Source organism: Scleropages formosus, chromosome 6, assembly GCF_900964775.1.
Source record: "Scleropages formosus chromosome 6, fSclFor1.1, whole genome shotgun sequence".
NCBI classification, from domain to species: Eukaryota; Metazoa; Chordata; class Actinopteri; order Osteoglossiformes; family Osteoglossidae; genus Scleropages; species Scleropages formosus.
This window is the reverse complement of record NC_041811.1, coordinates 19888323-19908532: the sequence shown is the minus strand read 5'-3', so window position 1 is coordinate 19908532 and position 20210 is coordinate 19888323. Positions and strand designations below refer to the sequence as shown.

The window sequence follows — 20210 nt, the reverse complement described above, 5'->3', positions numbered from 1 at the left end:
TAAAACTGTTTGTGGGTTTTTTTTCTTTTTTTTTTAAACTTAAGTGTTGGTAGCCATAATGCTGTACAGGGCAGTTATGTAAAAACGGGTGGTATTCAGCATTAGCTTTGGTTTAAAATCACAGCTTCAGAACACTGCATTTCATTAAATTCTACCATATACTTAATCATACCTTATATTTTAACCACTAATGAGTTTTCCCCCACATACACATAATAGAGTGTATTGTAGTACGATGGCATTTCTATGGAATCTTTGTATTATTACTCTACTAAAGTAAAAAAAAAAAAAAAAATTAAAAAACACACACAGTTTTGCTGTTTTTGTCAATAAACCTTCAAGAGCTGCTTGCACTTTGTGTTTTTAGTAGTTTTTGCATTTTTATGCTGCTGTGACAAACTGCTCTGGGTAAGAAAGGGCTAGACATTGAAAGAATTGTTACTGCAGCAAATCATGTCGTAGCATGGACAATTCTGCATATTCTAATCAAGGTATCAGTGTACTGGATTCTGATAAAATTTTGTTTTCAGTCTCACATTAGTGGTAATGGTATTTCAGGGTTTCATTAGCATCAATAAGTTCTCATTCTTCCCTCCCTTAGGTTAAATTCCACTTTAAGTTAAAAACACTTCTCCTGTTCTTTCAAAACATAACTTAGAGAAAGTCTTTGGGATAACTAAGCTTTGACTAAATAGCTGTAGGTTTGATTCCAGAGCGGAAGGTGTTAATAGCATAAAACTGAACATGTGTTTATATGCCAGAGTATTGGTCATCTGTTCATATTGAGCGCTGTGTCAAAAGTAAACTATGTTGTTTTAGAGAATCCAACCACTAATCTTAAAATATTATTTACTGTAACTTTAAATCTTTATTATTTAACTTGGTCACATCAGTAATACAAGGACCCTGTGTCGTTTCAAAAACATTTTACCTTTTTTCAGATTTCTATGAATGGCAACAGGTTCACCAATATAAAATTAAAGATAATATAAAAGATATATTAATCACCATGCATCACATAACAATGTAGTAATAAAAATTGCTTAATGTAGAACAGGTTTTGCTCGTACAGTGTATGCCACAAATTTCTCCCCCACTGTCCTTGCACTTGTTATTTAGCAAGCAACATTTAAATCTAGGCCGTCACACAAGCCTGACATAAAATTGGGAAATTAATCCTTGATTTGAACAGATAAAATACAAACCAGAATGAAAAATTATTCTCAATTAAGACAGAACTAACGTTGCTGCCTAAAACAAGATATGATATTCATCCCTTGGTTAGTTTTTATTGGTTAAGTTGTACACAGAAACTTAAAAGTTGTACTTTGCACAATAATGAATGGTATTTTCCCCACATATTCCACATCTACTGTCTAATGCTGACAGATGACGATTAATGAAAGAGTAATAGTTTTTATTTAAACACACAGGACCTCAAGCAGTTTTGAGGTGCTTTTTTTCTATTGTTTTTTTTTTCTTCAGGAAAAAGCTATTAAAAACTTACTTTGAAAGTTTTAAAATGCTGCTTTAAACAAAGGAAAATATGCACCAAAATTTGTAGTTTAACAATTGTATCGTACATCATATTGCTGGTAGAAGGTCCTGCAAAGGTCAACATCAAAAATAAGATCTCCATTAAGTGGAACCTGGTCAATAGTATTAAAAAGTCAATTCGTTCTTTGGGATGTCACTTTAACTGAGCTTCGTAAAACATTATAAAATTGAAAAATTGTTTCTCCAAACAGTCATGGACAAGTTACAAAAATATCTATCTGCATCAACATCTTTTTGAAGATTTCTAATGAATAGTTATTATTAATGTTAAATATGCCAAAGCAAAAAAGATGTTATTGCATAGTGTTACTTCTTTATATTATGCAAATAGCATGCATTTATCAGGGTGAGTCATTTAGTTCAGAATTGTGTGTAAAGGGCATTTTGCCATCAGTTTTAATTAATTGCCTAGGGTTTGGCAATTAAGGCTCCTACTGTTAATACAGCACTGGTTGGTAACTCTTCAGGTATAGTACTTGTGGCTTCATTCATTTGTCCCTCCCATTTGAACACTATTTACATAAAACAGGATTTATACACCTAATTTGTTACAGTATAGCAGCTGAATACTCACTGTCCAGCTTTTCCCATTGTAGAAGACAGGAAACCAAACTCCTCTTCACTTATTATCAGTTGAATATTTGTACAGAGATGAAGCTGTACTGGAGACAGTCTACATGTACCGTGTACTCAATGTTCGCAGGCTGGGAATTGATTTTATGAAAGACTGCGTTTCCTTCACAGCAGTAATGTCTTGGAAATAATTACTCCTGAGATAGTAGCTACAAAGCTTTCATCAGGTTTTCACCTCATATATATTACACCACACATCCAGTGGCAACATGGAAACAGCACATTGCTACAGTGACTCCCACTTTTATGAGTTGTACTCGTTCGTGGTTACGGTTAGAGGCAGTGCATTACCCAGGGTTCACATCGAGAGTGCGGGAGATTTGGGGCTGGTCACTCAGTCAGCACACCCTTCTCCCTCAGGTGGGAACGAAGTGCGTTGAAAATGCTGAGTTGTTGCTCTGGGTGCAGGACTAGGAGCTGCTGTAATACCTTACTGGGGTTTGGGCCCCTGGAGGACAAGCACACATGATTTTCAGTGCAGTGGCTGGCAGCCTACATGGCCAAAGTCAGACTACTAGGATTTGAATTGTACAAACATATGAAAGCATGTAATTCTCTAAAGGTATGAGATCTTTGTAAACTTATCCCTTCAAAAGTTAGCAAAATTACAACTACGCCATCCATCTCCCTTAACCAAGCAGTCTGTTCCATCCAGAACAGAGCCAATGGCAAAACATGCTTACAATTAAAACAAGAACAACACCATGAGGCAGTGAAGTACCTGATAAAGCTTGTCAAGTAAACATGAACAAAAGTAGCCATTAAGTACTGGCAGTCAAAGCGATCCATAATGCCCCCATGCCCAGGAATAGTGTCTGCAAAATCCTGCAAAAGAGAAAAAAATAGGGTTGCACTATATCTTACATTCTTTAAGAATTCCTACATTTTTTTTTTTTTTTTTTTTTTTTTTAAAAAGAGTACTAACGTGTGCTTACTTTTATTTTAAAAGCTCTTTTGAAACCACTTGCAAAGAAGCCACCAAATGGCCCAATCAAAGAGGCAAAACTTGAGATAGAAATGCTGTGGATCTGGAATGGGTACAGGGTCACTGTCTCCTGAAGTGATAAAAAAAAGACAAATATTTAGTGCTGTCTTTCCAGTTTATGAAGTTTGAGGCCATAATAGGCCATAAATAAAACAAATGTACTGGGTTCTTGTCATAAGCTCAGCTACATTTATGTCACTGTTCAAAAACCTGTAAAACATGGAAGATTTTAGGCTGTGAGTAGAAAATAGTACTTAACATCAATAAGCACTGTCCCCAGTTTCTCTCTTTTGAAATAAGTTATAATAGCTTGTCTTTTCTAAGACAGAAACACTCTTGAACTCTGTCACTTTCAGAACTCAATTAAAATTTTAGCTACGTAGGTGACCCTTACCCATCTGGTGACATTCTGCACTATGGCAGGAAGAGTATACACTTGCAGGACGAAAACGCTAGAGGGTTGACAATCCACAGCAAAGCGATTTGTCTCGCTGTCAAACTCAACAGGACAGACAAAGTACTGATACTGGGCCAAGAGATAGGCGAACTGTAGAGAGATGGAGAGTAGGACAGTAAAGATTTGAAAGAATGCCATTTGGATTGACTAACTCCCCCACCACTTTTCAGTTAAATGATTTGAAAGCTTACAGACTCCAAAATGATTTTTTATAATACGCATTCCTGTGATAACTAAACTTAGACTTTTAGGAGTGCTTTGATATCATTCATGTTTATATCAGTATGAACTGAATCTCTATTCAGAAATGTTATTAATCAAGAAACATACTGTTATCATTAATGCTTTACTAATAAAAGACATTATGCCACAATAAAAAAAAAAAAAAAGTTAAGATAATATATTTCTTTTAGTTACACTGTTAAATGTAAACCATATTAAGATACATATTCGTGAGCAATCTAATAATTGTAAAAACTGCATACAAACAGTACTGTAGTGGCTGAGCAACTCATATTAGGTTGTTTTAAATGATTCTGTTTCGGTCATTATAATTCATGTGCATAAATTCGTACTTACAATGAATCCAAATATAACTGTGCTAAAGAACCCACCGATGAACCCCTCCCAGGTTTTTTTTGGGGAGAGCTGCAAAGACACAACATTGCTGAGCAACACTCAACAGCACATAGTGCCTGATAATAATAAGAAAAAAAACAATCCAGCCTGTCCTATTTTTCCATATTCCAAAAAGCACTAAAATCCTTTCTGCCCTGTATTTAAAATTCAAAGACATGTGCGTGTATATTTATAGAAAAACAACTAATGAACTATGTAAAAGGAACAAAGGCACAATATTAAAGTCAAAATAACATTAAATTAACAAATGTCCAAACGAGACTCCTAATTTTTGTGTTAACTGTGTGATTTCTTACAAGCATTTATTAAGCTAAATAGTCATGACTGAGTATATACACTGTACATATACTGGATGAAATATACGTTTTCTTTTCATACATTACTAATACAACTATAGTACTACACTTATTAAATAGTAATGAAATGCTATACAACCTGAATTAGAGGTGTTCTTCCAAAGAAGAAACCAAACACATAAGCCATTATGTCATTGCAAATTACAGTGGAAACTGGAAAGATAAACCTGTAAAATAAAGTTACATTAATTAAAACATGTAAATTTCTCTGAAAGTTTGTGTTTTGTTTTGTTTTTGCCTCGCTCATTCTGGAAGTGGCTGGAAGTTCTTCCTTACCAGATCAATCCTTCAAAGAGGTTCTGAATAACTAGGTGCGACTGTGTTACCACAATCAGGAGGGTCACGTGAGTCCAAGCGAACTGAAACAAAGACAAATACACACTGCTTTCAACAGAAAAAACAAACTAATAAAACAAAAGCAGAAATCATTTTAATTTACAAAATATCAAAGTGGAAATAAATTTAACAGAATTATAGATCTGACATGGTAACTATGAACCAAAGTGCAAACACCTCATATTTCAAATAAAATCAAATGATGCTATTTCCTTTTTCAAAATACAAGCTTCACTTTCTCTACAAACCCTCGTTTTGAACATACAGACAAATGCAAACATGCGTTTGCCTTAATCTGATCTTCAGAATTGTGCACTTTTCCAACATAGACTGTCCTCTAGTTTTCATCAGGCTGTCAACCCTACTGTGTGGAATGATGCGCTGAATCAATAACCAGGGATAAGAGTTGTGTTTTGCTGTCAAGAAATCACCTATGTGGAGAGTGCATGGTTGTATTGTTTATTTGTGTCTGTCAGGATCACAGAGAGTACATTTATGGAAATAAAACAACAACATAAGCAAAACTGCCGCTGTACTGAATTTTTAAAACCATTTCATGGAAAAAGTACATGTATTTCCACAAGCCATTATAGCAATTTTTCATTGTACGAAACCCCATTATATGAAGGATGAATGTATATGGATGGCATTGTCATTCTATTCTCTCCTTTATTTTAGTTCTTACTGATACACACCATGTAGAACTGCAGGCGGTAATGTTTCTTCACTAAGCTCAGCACAAATACGCAGAATCCTGGAAAAACAAATGAGACGCAATTAGCTCCACTCCATTGCTGACTTTAGCCACTGTATGATCTATATATGCTTCATAGTCTTCAATAATTAAATGCTTTAGTCTTTAAAGAATCCATTGCTACTTTTAAAAGACATGACCGCGTAAATGGGCACACTGACCAGCAAAGTGTTGCAGCTGATGAGCAATCAGCCCAAAACTAACCTTCAAGGGAGACACTTGAACCTAAATAACCATCTGATGAGGACCAGAACTGTGGAGGCGGTGACTGCAGACCCAGTCCTATGGAATGAGGCTATGTGAACACCTTCGGCTCAGTAAATAAGTCACTGATCTTGATGTCTGTAATCAGAGCTCAGCTCGACTGAAAGACGTCCTATCTAAATCCAGAGCCATAAAGTTTCCCACCTTTCACATTTTGCAGCCAACACAAGGTTTACTGTGCTTTGCAAAATCGATGCATAACAAGCTGCAAAAATATGTGCCGTACCAATCAAGATGCACAACTGCCAATTAAAGGACAAGTGAATTATAGAAAGCATGTGCATCATCTTTTTTTTTTTTTTTGATTTTCTTGACTAGTATTATCCTTAATAATGTTGTCAAAAAAGACACTCCGTGTGTAGTACTGCTGCTGGAATTTGAGTCATTGCTGGTCGGTCAGAATTTTTCATTACAACTAATTTAAAATGAATGAAACAGAAGTAGAGCTCCACAAACTACTGTTGATTGTTGACCGGTTTATCCCATAAACATGTGGAAAGTTCATCATCTTGTTATTGATCACAGACATTCACAAATAGCAGACACATGCTATAAACACTGGAAACAAGCTGAATAAAATTGGTCTTACACTCCTATACTGTTTCAGTGTGTTCTACTGTCAGCTGTGAACATTTCAATTCATCTTGTATATAGCATCAGAGCACTGAACCAAAATTCCAAAAAATACAGCACAAAGCTCGGCAGAGGTATAGTAAGATATGGTTTGCTATTAAGTAAGGCAAGTGGCAATTGAGGAAAGAAAAACTAAAAACTCCCAAAGAGAAAAGAGGGAGAAAAATAAACCTCTGGGGGGTCCAGGTATCGGTAGCTGCCTTGGGCACTCTATGTGGTGACACATAACCCGTGTGTATTACACGGTATATCCAATATGTGTTTAGGCTGAAAAAAACTGAACCATTACAGTCAATGTCCAGGTCTGTAAATGCTGATCCATATTGGTGGCATACATTTAAAGCGGTCTTTTCCCCGTTTGCGTGAAGCTCTCAACAGTTAGTACCTGCAGAAACGCAGAGCATTCGTTCCACAACCGACAACAATTTTAGGGCGATGGGACAGAATTCAAGGATAGAATACTTTACTAATGCCTATAGGGAAATTCACAAAGTATAGGTATAGGTAAAATTGTAACCAAAAAGAAAAAAAAAAATCTCATACTCATGTAAAATGTTCAGATCTTTCAATCTGCAACTTAAAAGTTTGTAACATAAGGAGTCCATGTCCATGCATTCAGTGCTATGTGCCTATTGTCTTATGAGTTATTGTAATTGTCTGTTAAGAGTGCTTCTTCCATCACTTAAAGTTAAGCTTAATATGAAGAAGATCTGCATCAAACAAACTGTAGGCAGTATTTTCTGTAAAAGACCCTGGAACTGGGATCGTTGGACAGGTACCCACCTGTCAGGTAGAGTGTAAACGAGATAAACCGGTGGTAGCGCACCAGGAACTGCAGAGGCTCCTCCCTCTGCACAAGAACACCAAAGTAATCAGCCAGTGTCTCCCCATAGAAGAAGTAATTCACGCAGACCAGGAAATACCTACAATTAGAAGCAATGCACAGGGTAAAAATTTATAGACTTCACAGAACCCATACAACAGTACCAGATCTCTCACTCACTCACTCACTCACACACACACACACACACACACACACACACACTTTCAGAACCGCTTGTCCCATACAGGGTCGCGGGGAACCGGAGCCCACCCGGTAACACAGGGCGTAAGGCCGGAGGGGGAGGGGACACACCAAGGACGGGATGCCAGTCCATCGCAAGGCACCCCAAGCGGGACTCAAACCCCAGACCAACCCACTGCGCCACCGCACCCCCTTAGTACCAGATCATTACATATAAAAAACCATAAGAGAAAATAGTACATCCTTATCTATATACACTGGCTCCCCAACTTATGAACACAAGTGAGGCCAGAAGTGTATTGTTTGTAACTCCAAGCTTTGACTACTAAGTCATAATCAATTAAACAAATTATTTTCTTGGGTCCTGTAAAAACTCCAAACAATAAATCTGGAAAAAAGAGACTTTTGAAACTCTGTATTTTACTATCTTTATTGAGGGGTGTGAGGTGGCGCAGCGGGTTTGGCCGGGTCCTGCTCTCTGGCGGGTCTGGGGTTCGAGTCCCGCTTGGCACCCTGTCCAGGGTGTACTCTGCTTCTCACCCAAAGCAGTCAGTTCAGGACCACAGCTCCACCATCAGGACAAGTGGATTTCAGTAGGAAATCAATGAATGCATATTTTTATTAACTTTAAGGTACAGTAAAATTAAAACTAATTTAAAATAACAAAATAAAAACAGTTTCAACAAACTCCTATTCAGTGCTGACTGTTGATCGATTCATCCCATCAACATGCAACATTTACAGTACATTTACACATTTAGCTGATGTTTATCCTCAAAGCGACTTACAATCGTAAACGACTTACATTTATTTATCCACTTATACAACTGGGTAATTTTACTGGAGCAATTTGGTGTAAGTACCTTGCTCAAGGGTACTACAGCTGGTGGTGGGGTTCAAACCTGCGACCTTTGGGTCCAAAGGCAGCAACTCCAATCACTACACGACCAGCTGCCTCCTGTTTGTCATCAGCAACGCTCAGAAACGGTAGACGTGAGGCTCAAGCACTGTGACAGTAAGCTTCAACACAGCAGCCCGAAACTGCCATCTATCGGTGGGTAAAACTACAGAGAAACACTGGAAAACAGATAAATGAATAAAACACATTTTTAAAAAAAAATACACTGAAGTTTTGGTCAGTTAGAGAGTTGCATCCAATATCATCCTGTCACTGGCGAGCAAAGAGGTGCCAAGGCACAGGTATGCTCAGTCACCAGGTCCCCACAATGATCTCAACTTACACCGAGTGTCTTTCCTTACCAGCTAAGCGTCCTGAACCACGGGAGGTCATACGAATGGTAAACTCTATAGCCAATGATGATTATCTCCTGGAAACACTTAATTTGAATGGCCATGACCTAAATTGAATAAACAAAAACAATTAAATCCAGCTGAGAAGGACAACTTTTCCATCCTAAGTGTAACAAAGCAAAAGAAGAAAAACTTTCAAAGGTATTAAAAGCCAGGTAATATCTGCTAAAGGGGAGTATACTGAACACTTTCACGCTAACTCACCCAATTCTGTAATCAAAAATTCCTTTTCACTCCGTTTCATATTCGCCATGTGTTATGTACAATAGTTTAAAAGCATTCTGACAGTTAAATTTTGTGCAATCGTTCATTTAATTTGATAAAATTAAACAGTCGCATCCTAAAAACGCTTTTGAGAAAGAGGGAAACATCTGTAAACCTAGAAAAAGGTCAAATATTTGTTACCCTTCATGTTTAATGTAACGCCATATTTTTCTACCCGTGTGAATGATTTCTTTTTTCTACAATGTTAATGACATGAATATAAATTGCAGGACACACACCAGCGGTATTAACATGATAGGTCCCATATAGATGAGTAGAGAGAATCCAGTGATCATAGTCAGTGATAAAATCCCTCGTATCCACCAGTTCTTCCATCTGTAAGATAATAAAAATAAATTCTACTGGGTATTAATACTGAGCTATGCTAAAGTTATCAGTTATTTTGGGTTTATTTAATATCACCACAGAAAAGCATTTAAGCTTCATTTATTAATACGATCTATCCGTATAATAGCACTGGAGGATCGTTTTTTAAAATTATATTCTACTCCTTCATTTTAAACTATACATGGATACATACATACACACACAATTAAACATAATATAATACTGTATGTTGATCATGCTGGATGTGCTCAGGTGTGGCCTTTTCAGCAAGCACGAACCTGATCTCAATCAGCCAGCAAGGACTGAGTTGTACCTGGAGGAGAGGCCTTGCAGGGCTTTGTTGAGGCATTCAGGAGTGTCGTCCGTTGCTGGGGGTACCTCTGAAGCATCTGCTTTGGAGTCTCCTTCTGCCTCCCCATCTCCCTCTCTCTCTCCTTCTCCATCTGCATGGCCATCTGCATGGTCATGGAAACCCAGTCTCTCCTCAGTATCCGTTTCCTAGACGCAAAAGGCCACAAAACCACACATCAACATCTCATCAACAGAGAGAAGTGCTCAAGTGTCCTTGGAGGACATTCTTAATCTGAATTTCCCCAATGTTAACGCCCAGATTTACGAAATGTTCGTTGCGAGGTCGTGCAGACCGCCGTGGACAAAACCTCAGTTTGAAACGCTCCCACTGTCCTATGCATTGGCTTCTATATTAAAACGGTCAAGGAGAAGAGGCTTTAGGTGGTGGTCATGACCAAGAGTGGGGATAGCTGTTTCTTAGGACTTGACTGGATGTGACCAAAAGAGAAACGTGTATAACACACGCACACGTATCATCTGAAACCGCTTGTCCCATGCGGGTTCGTGGGGAGCTAGAGCCTAACCCGGCAACACGGGGCACAAGGCTGGAGGGGGAGGGGACACACCCAGGATGGGGCGCCAGTCCACCACAAGGCAACCCAAGTGGGACTCGAATCCCAGACCCAACGGTCAAACCCACTGCGCCACCGCACCCCCGAAACCTGTGTATAATGCAAAATATATTTTAGCATATGTTAGCACAGTTTGATGTCTATCTGCTAATGAGAGCCCATTAAGAGTACATGTGTTTAAATAAATTGCTACATCTGCATTAACGCCTAACTGCCACAAAGCTACAAAGGAAGTCAGGTATGAAAAAATGCACAGGTCACAGAGTTAAAATATGGTGCAAGTAAGGCGTTTCTGAAAATTTTTGCTTGTTTGTTCGATTCTTCCGGTGATACAACATGAGCAGGCCAAAAAAAAAAAAAAAACAATTTGCGGGAATGTCACCTTCCAACTGTGTGCAGCCAATCACAAAATGCCATTAACCAAGACGCGACATGGTACCTAAGTGGAAACGCACAGCCGAATTCAAAAAACAAAATAAGCACTTCCAGTTTTGCTAGTTCTGCAGCATTACTCCTCCTCAAACAGCCGCTCCTGTCTCTCACAAAAACACTTTCCCGAGACACTCCTCCGATGACTACTGAAGCCACTGGAAGATGCACTCAATGCATTAGGCTGAAAAGACAACACCAATGTAATTTTTATTATTTTGTAAAAAAATGCAGCTATTTAGAAAAATACAATGTACCGGGAGGACAAGTTTGTCTCAAGAACTAGGGATAAAAATCAGAAAATGGTCCTTGTCCTCCTAACTACCGTGAATAGTAACTAAATGAGAGTGACTTCGGGGGACGTTATGACTTCGGTGTATTCTGTTGAACGTAAGAGTATTTTACATTTATTCATTTAGCCGATGCTTTTCCCCAAAGCCACTTACAATCTTAAGGTTACAATTATTTACCTGGTTATACAACTGGGTAATTTTACTAGAGCAATGTAGGGTAAGTGCCTTGCTCAACGGTACTACAGCCAGAGGTGGGGATCAAACCTGCAACCTTTGGGTCCAAAGACAGTGGCTTTAACCACTGCGTTACCAGCTTAACATTTTGCTGCATGCATCAGTCTCGCTGTTATTTAAAGTTGATAAAGCCTTATCGTGCATGATCACTGTTGGTGGTGCAGCGGAACTACATTTTTTACACTCAGGACCTCGTGGCTGTGTGCTGGTTTTTTTTTTTTTCCCTTAAGAACTGAAAGACAGAGTCTATGTGTTATTTCCTAGTTACTTATTAATATCAGCTTCTTTTACTGATCTCCTAGTATTATCAAGTGCCTGAGACTTTAAACCGTATCAGCGATTATCCACAGTGGCATGTGAAAACGCTCAAACCTATCAGCAAAGCCCATGACACATAAGGCATCAAACTTTAATGATGATAATACTAGAAATACACGAAGGAAACAAATCGAAAGAGTCGACTAAATCGATTAATAAACGAGAACTACTGATCCAGATGGAAAAGTGCACAAAGCTAGGACAGCATACACACAACACAAGGGACAAAACACAACATAGTGAAACAACAACAACAATGTTCACGGATGACAATGTCAATAAACAAACACATTTACACAAACATATAAGGAACAAAAAAATATTCAAAGTAGCACGCAGAGCCCAGTACCACCACGAGACAGACGCTTCTGTCTTCCTTAACAATAAAACATTAAGAAACACGTAACGTTCGCAGTGAAAATGGTCAAAACCACTGGGAACTTATGAGGAAGCCACAGATTTTTTTTTCTTCCCCCAGAGCGGCACGGCCGTAAAGGCCACACGCGGCTGCGGTTCGAACTTCGGGAGCATCAACGAGCGGGCCGTCGTGGGAGGTTCGCTTAAATAAGTGCTGCTGAAGGTTGCTGACATTTCTGTCGGGGACTCCTTTCGAGACGGCTTGCTAATTCGCGGCCCCTCGGCCCCGGCAGGAGCACGGAGCGCGATCGCCAAAGGTCAACACGCAGAGGCGATATTAACAACGTCGGGGGTAAGTTGCCGGAGGATGCGATGATCATCGTCGCAGCAGGTGCTGAATTCGCACACTGCATATGTAATCTGTCCTGCAGTTTCAGCAAGAGTACAGTTCTTTTTTTTTTTTAAATTAAACCCTGAGAGAAAAATAGAAAAAGAAGGGCACGCAATGAGGGGTACAGAGGGGATGCAGCTGCTGGGTGGAAAACAGAGGGATGTCTTCCCAAGGATTCCCTCCCTCAGCCCCACACAGTTCATGCGATACTAATTTGAAGTGCTGTGGGGAATCAGCTTTACGGAGGTCACCGATCTCCCCAGGCTGTAAGGTGGTCAGAAGCAGATGGCCTTGATGAAAACAACACGGGCCGGTAGAGCACCAGCCGGGGCGGGACAGGAAAAGGACACGTTTACTAACTTAGCCTTATGATGATCAGTTAACAAACAGTATATAAATGTTTCTTTTTTAACAAGCAAAGGTATGGGAAAGTGACCTACTGAGAGTTTTAATCAAGTGATGGATTAGACAGACACACACACACACACACTGACTGAAGCTGCTTGTCCCGAGTGGGGTCGCAGTGAACCGGAGCCTAACCCGGCAATACAGGGTGTGGGGCTGGAGGGGGAGGGGGACGCACCCAGGACGGGACGCCAGTCTGTCGCAAGACACCCCAAGCGGGACTCGAACCACAGACCTGCCAGAGAGCGAGACCCCGCCAAACCCGCTGTGCCCCCCCTTTCTCATTTACTGAAATGTAATTATTAAAATATTAATCTTATCCCTATTTACTGGTCCTGATTTGTTCCTAAAACCCTAACCAAATATCAAACAACTCAATAATGACACATTTATTAACTGCAGTTCTTTCCAACCCCATACCATGCGCACTCCAAAGTCACACTAAGAGGTCTAATTCAAGGAAAAAGTTGTGTAATACATTAAAATAGTGCATCAGTTAATAACGTTACATAAAACAAATTAAATTATTTCAAAAAGTAAATGACAGTGATATAATAAATTGTTTTTCTTAATGGTTTTAGGCAACCTGATGAAAGATAAATATATTTCTATCTTTCATCATGATTCATACATTTTATTGTTTTGTTATGAGTCATTCATGGATGCGCTACACTCTTCTCTGTGTTTGCTAACACTTTCTTTAACCCTTTCTTCTACTGGAGGCATTTTCAGAAATGTATGGTATGGTAAGCGCCGAGTCAAAGCCGACCCATAGCGACCACTTGCATGGTATTCAAGGCAAGTCAAGGGAGGAAACAGAGGTGGGTTGCCAGGTCCTTCCTCTGCATGGCGGGGGAGGCAAACACAGGGAGAAAGACAGGGCCGCCGCACCCCAAGCAGGACTCGAACCCCAGACCTGCCACACAGCAAGGCACCGGCCAAACCCACTGCGCCACCGCACCCCCATTTCAGAAATGTAGCACTGCAATTAATTAATTAATTCAAAAATGAAACTACAATGGTGCAAAAGAGGATACAAACAAAAACAGGAGAATATGCAAGCAAGACCACAGATCTCTGGACTGCAGATGAGAGAATGGGTACACAGTTCCCACAATGCAGTGCATCTCCCAGTCTCTGCCACACAGCAGCTTTCAAATGCAATCTATAAGTCTATCGCACCAGATCAAACACCATGGGCCTGGACTGGATGTTACAGCCCAGATAAATGAAAATCTGGACTAAATAATGATCAGTGGTATTAATAATACCGCACCAGATATATGAAAAACTACATATCAGGAGAAAGGAGGGCGCGGTGGCACGGCAGGCTTGGCCAGTGCCCGTTGTATGGTGGGTCTGGGGTTCGAGCCCTGCTTGAGGTGCCTTGCGACGGACTGGCGTCCCATCCAGGGTGTGGCCCTGCGCCCCGTGGCACCGGCTCACCGCGACCCCTACAAGCAATTGTAGACGTTGGTATCAGGAGATGGGTTTCTCTCTTTTTTTAAAAACTGTTAAATCAATCACACCATCATAAGTGTGTTTTGCTAAACACATCTTAATTGCTTTTGCATAGTTTCAAGCAGTCTTCCAGATCAATAAGTACGAAACTGTGAACAACATAAAATGTGCTCTTCAAATTTTCCAGGACTGAATGAAATCACTTTCTTTCTCACAAGTCAAAGCACTTTGCTCTATCTACGTACAGATTTTAGCTTTAGCTAAGCATTCACACATATATAGAAAGTATTAAGTGACTTTCAAAAAAAGAACTATGCTGCTACAAACCATCAAAAATTAAAATGGACCGAGAACTTTGAAATCAGGAATGACACCCAGGACACACAAGAAAACGCGGTACGCATGGCAACGGACCGCGGAATAGAAGGGGGACACAAACGTTCCTCTCGATGCCTTGTGAGTGATGACATCACTTGTATCAAAATGTGTGAAAACAAAGGACCAGATGGCTAGTCAAATTTAATTTTGAAACGCTGACATTTTTAGGTTTCCATTACCACATACAGGCCTACTATAAGTTCAGGACTTACCGCAGTAATTACTGAAGTACAGTATATTGTGCATGTATTACATAACAGTAAAAAGTACAACATACTTGATCCTATGGCTCTGAACTGCCACAACCCTGCCTTGGACGAGTGGTTATCGATAGTGAGCGAGAGGCTGAGATTGCGTTTCAGTCCTTTATTTAGGACCGCCTGTATTTTAAATTCCTGGACAATAGGTTGGCATTGTTTATAGTATGTTAGCAACAAACTTTTATTCAGTTATTTTGTATTCTGCACCATTCTTATTTATAACGCATGCATAATAAGATATGATTTGCATAACCTGTCTCCTATCAGAGGGAAAAAAAATCTGAAATCTGTATTTAGCGACTACACAGTTCCCATACAAGAACTGAACTCAAGAAAGACATACAAGTATCACCACTGTTTAGAACTCAAATTAGAAGAAGAAAAGTGCAACAATCCACCTTTAAAACAGCACACATTCATATTCAGTATATTCTAGCTGTACACAAGAGCTGTGTGTAACATCTTATAAATGAACACGTTCTACATTAACTGTGCTACTTAAAAATTACAAAGTACAAAAATTGTCAATTACCTCTTCATAGTAGTTAGAGTTTATGTAATGAAAAGGCATGGGTGTCCATTCGAAGAACTAAAAATACAGGCTTTACACTTGCACAAGTGTGGAATTTTACCCCAGACTTGTCTTACTTCTACAACACGACCAGATGGAAGAGGTAGCCTAAGGGCAGACCAGTTCTTGGGGATTTTTGTTTTATTTTAACAGCAGCATAGCAACATATATATATATATATATATATATATATATATATATATATATATATATATATATATATATACACACACACACATTCCATAAATAAAGAAAATTTGCAATCGTGCTTACAGGAGTTATACACAAATATTAGAGGCAAAAAATACAACCCTTGTTACATCACATACATTGACTGAAACCACCTGTCCCAAGCAGGGTCACGGGGAGCCGGAGCCTAACCCGGCAACACAGGGCATAATGCTGGAGGGGGAGGGGACACACCCAGGACGGGACGCCAGTCTGTCGCAAGGCACCCCAAGTGGGACTCGAACCCCAGACCCACAAGAGAGCAGGACCCGGTCGAACCCATTGCACCACCGCACCCGCCGTCCCTTGTTACATCTACACATTAAAATATGAACTGTTTCAAGTAAATAAACAAAAAGGAAACCTCACACACTTCTGGTTGAAATGATCATACCAGAGGAGAAAAAGTATGTTCCGTGGCCGCTGGTACAAAGGGAACCGCATTTCCAGAAAGAAAGTGGCTCGTGCTTAACAAGGCCACCGCAACCACCCGTGGCCCGAGCCTCCTTCAGGCTGAAAACGGCCGGAGAGCGAAGGGATAAACAGCCTGGTGAGGTAATCAGCTGCCTGATAAATGAGACTACGGTAATCCCTGCAGAGAAGGAACAGGTCACGGCTTGGCACAGCGGGTGCTGCAGCCATAGTGCTCTCTCACCCACCATCCACCACCGCTAAACACGCCCAAAACCCGAAATTCAGAGCAAGCGCAGCCTTGCATCCAGCTGCGGTCCCTTAATAAATGGCTATACAAATTCAAAGAAATAATTCAACAAAAACCGTAAATATGGCTGGAAAATAATTACCAACGTAAGAATTGTGAAAGACAGCAATCAGTGAACAGAATCCATAACACAACAGATATCAAAGTGCAATGAGAGTAACAGAAGAAACATTATGATAGGATAAACCTTCCTGCCTTCCTTAAGAATAATATGGAACTAATTACTTACAACGTTAAGATACTTACAACAATTTATTATTCATTTATACAGCTGGGTAGTTTAACCGCAATCAGTTCGAGCAAAGTACCTTGTTCAAAAGTACTACTGCGGCTGCAGGACTCAACCAGACGAATCAATTAAAAAGCAGGTGGTAATTGCTTTTAAAATTAATGGCAATTTTGTAATAACGTTTGCAATGCTGTCCATTCACAGTCCGTCTACGGGAAAAAACATACTGAGATTCTTTACATCAAAATATAGTGAGACCAGCACGGCGTACTCTCCTTTCTTGCACCTGTCCAACTTTTAAAAAAAGCAAAAAAAAAAAAAAATATATATATATATATATATATATATATATATATATATATATATATATATATATATATCATTGACAAGAAATATTTTGAAATGTGTCCGTGAGAAGAACGGCGCTGTACATTACACCGCACCATCGCAGTGTAAACATTCCTCCAAAAATGTGTTTCGGGTTGCGGGAGAATTGATTTCCTGTTAAACGCCCCCCACCACTTACACGAACCCTTCTCCACCACCCGGAATCTGTGGTGTGCGCTACACACTTTGACATTTCTAAAAGGCACATCTGGAGTGCTGAAGGCCCATAAACCCACGTGGCAGCCTGGGCTCATTCAAACGGACACACCCCGCGACACACCAAGTCGTCAGCCACCCACAATGGGACAGATCAGCGTCACATGCTGTAAAACACCCGTCCTACACACACACACACGCTGCGGAATTTAAACCTGTTGTACCTGAAATGGGTGTCTTTCTATTTATTTAGTGTTGCATGGTGTGAGTTCAAAGGTCAGGCTACGACTTGAGGAATCATATTAATAACCAAGTTCTCTCACGCAGTCACTCTACGAAAATCTGCAATCCCATTACGCCACTTTAAGAAATTGGTATTAATATTTCATTCAAAGGTGGCATAAAGATTTTAGATCCAACGACTTTCTGCATACATCTAATGCTGAAGTGTCACGTGCACTTTGAAATTTGCATTAAAACATTAGATGTTTTAGAAATCCCACAACCCAGAACTGCACCAGCGACTGACAACGAATAAACTTTAGTAATCAAAACAAATAATATCCACTGTAATAAAAGGAATGCAGCTCTTGCTTCACATAGGGAAACACAGCCGCTAAAAATTATGCCCATAAATGACAAGACACAAAATTCCTGCCTTTAGCAAAAAAAAAAAAAAAACAAAAAAAAAAAACACACATACATTGTCTTACTTGCATTCAGCTACAAAACATGCCTGTTATTGATATATCAGAGCATTAAATGAGTAGGGGGGGGTGCGGTGGTGCAGTGGGTTGGACCACAGTCCTGCTCTCCAGTGGGTCTGGGGTTCAAGTCCCGCTTGGGGTGCCTTGCGACGGACTGGCGTCCCGTCCTGGGTGTGTCCCCTCCCCCCTCTGGCCTTACGCCCTGTGTTACCGGGTTAGGCTCTGGTTCCCCGCGACCCCGTCTGGGACAAGCGGTTCTGAAAGTGTGTGTGTGTGTGTGTGTGTGTAAATGAGTAGGTTATTATAAATCCTCAGTGAGAAATGAATGCAGTGCTAAAATCAAATGAAATGAATCTCAGCACCCAACAGTCAGGAGGAAATCTGATGAAATGCTACATATGGAATGGACTGTACTATGTCACCATTTTTTCACTCTCCTGCAGCGTACAGCATTCCTTAAAATGACAATTATTTACCTTTATTGCTTTTTATTTCGTTGACATCGTGATCCAAGGCAACTTACAATCAACTCTACAACGATTTACTCATTCGAACGACAGTGTGTTCCTTCTGTGTGAACTCTCGGAAGATACTCTGACCAAGCGTGGATCAGCAGAAGTGGGATTCAAACCTAGAATCTTCAGATGACATGAAAACCGCTCCCTTGCTGTTCCTGATTCAACTAGACCAAGGAGGTGAAGTCACAGCTACTGTCAAACACCAAAGCACCACCAGGCCCGTGTAATCGCCATTAAGCATCTTGGCGGTTGGTTTGTGGACGCAAACCAATCATGTCGGCGTGCTGCGGCAGACAAACCCAGCACCGCTGTACAAACCGGGACTCCGGCGCAGTTACACGATCATCGCCAGAGGACAGCGACAGCGCCGCGTGTTTTCTTGGACGACCTTTCCAGGCCGTTGCTCCACCGAGTCCTAATCTCGCAGACCAGACCGACAAGAAAACGCAGAAGGAAGAAAAAAAGAATACTGTGATGTACCGAAGGTCGCTCCCTTCGAACGAAAACGGACATTGATCGTAACAGACCGTTGCGAGCAAGGGCTGCTGGGAAGCGTAGATAGCTGTGCAACCGTAGAGGGGACAATCAGAGGCTACAGGCTATATCAGGGTGAGTAAGTACCTCATGACCAGTGTAAAAGTCTATGTTAAGCAATTGTGTAGGACTCACTCACTCACTGGCTGAGCACCAGACACTCTTACACCACTGTGAACAGCACAGGACAGGTCACCGGGGTGGGCCTCGATCACAGTTCATATCATAATGCCGCTGTAGGACCAGTCACTTCTATACGTGTCACTGAGCTGCTTCTCAGAGCGTCACTCATTGGAGGCGTCGCGCGAGTTGAACAGGACTCTCTCTCCGTCTTCACAGCGGGACTCGAACCCCCCGCGCTGCCGTCCTCCCCCTCCGACCGACCGGTAGCCTAAGTCCCGGGACACGTGTGACGTGACGGAGCCGCGTCCCGCCGCCACCTCGCGCTCAAAGACGTACACGTGTAACTTTGAAACTTTTTTTAAAAGTGAGTGTGTCGGTCAGCTTGGTTGCTGAAGTGGGCTGTAGCGGAGCGCGCGCCGCCGCCTTCCTCCGCGCACTCACTGAGTGTGTGCGGAGATTAAAGCGCTGCCTGCGCACACACACACACACGGCTGAAACACAGAACACACCGGGGTGACCGGCCGCAGCGCAGGCGTGTGCTTTGCCCGCGTGTTACCTGTGCCGCCGTTCCAATTTCCAGTCTCACCTTGTCGTCGCTGACGTTCGCCGGGGCCTCGCGCTCCGTCTCCGCCGGCGCGCGCCTCCGCAGCTCCGTCATTCCGCCGCGCGCTGCAAACGCGAAGCAGCAACTTCAAAGTGGGGAAGCGAAGGTGCGGCGCGCACGGACGGTGTGTGAGACGACGCTCCTGACACCATTAAAACACCCGCGCGGCTCGCAGCGTTCCGCCGGAGCTGTCAAACACACGCCACGTGTGTGTGTGTGAGTGAGTGAGTGAACGAGCGCACGCGTTGTTGAAGACTAAACTAAAGCGGCTCAGTCCGTCAGGCTGGTCGAGCAGATCTCCGGTAATCCACCACCGTCTCTCTCTCTCTCTCTCTCTCTCTCTCTCTCTCAGTCACGCACACCCACTCACGGCTGTGCTTGGGGCTCTCTAGGCATGGCAGGCAGTTAGTTGTATTGCAAAA

At 41.2% G+C, this 20210-nt stretch overlaps 1 protein-coding gene across 1 annotated transcript; it reads right to left on the bottom strand.

The window, feature by feature from the left end:
- Positions 1-885: 885 nt before the first annotated feature.
- On the bottom strand, positions 886-20098 carry LOC108924999 (phosphatidate cytidylyltransferase 2-like). The gene is made up of 13 exons (XM_029253263.1): positions 19771-20098; positions 9875-10059; positions 9453-9549; positions 8899-8996; positions 7398-7537; positions 5659-5717; positions 4904-4986; positions 4707-4794; positions 4212-4280; positions 3570-3722; positions 3126-3245; positions 2912-3015; positions 886-2638 (listed from the first exon to the last, which is right to left on the bottom strand). Exons 1-13 carry the CDS (start codon positions 19840-19842, stop codon positions 2521-2523), a joined length of 1386 nt encoding a protein of 461 aa, XP_029109096.1. The 5' UTR covers positions 19843-20098; the 3' UTR covers positions 886-2520.
- Between the last annotated feature and the right edge of the window lie 112 nt (positions 20099-20210).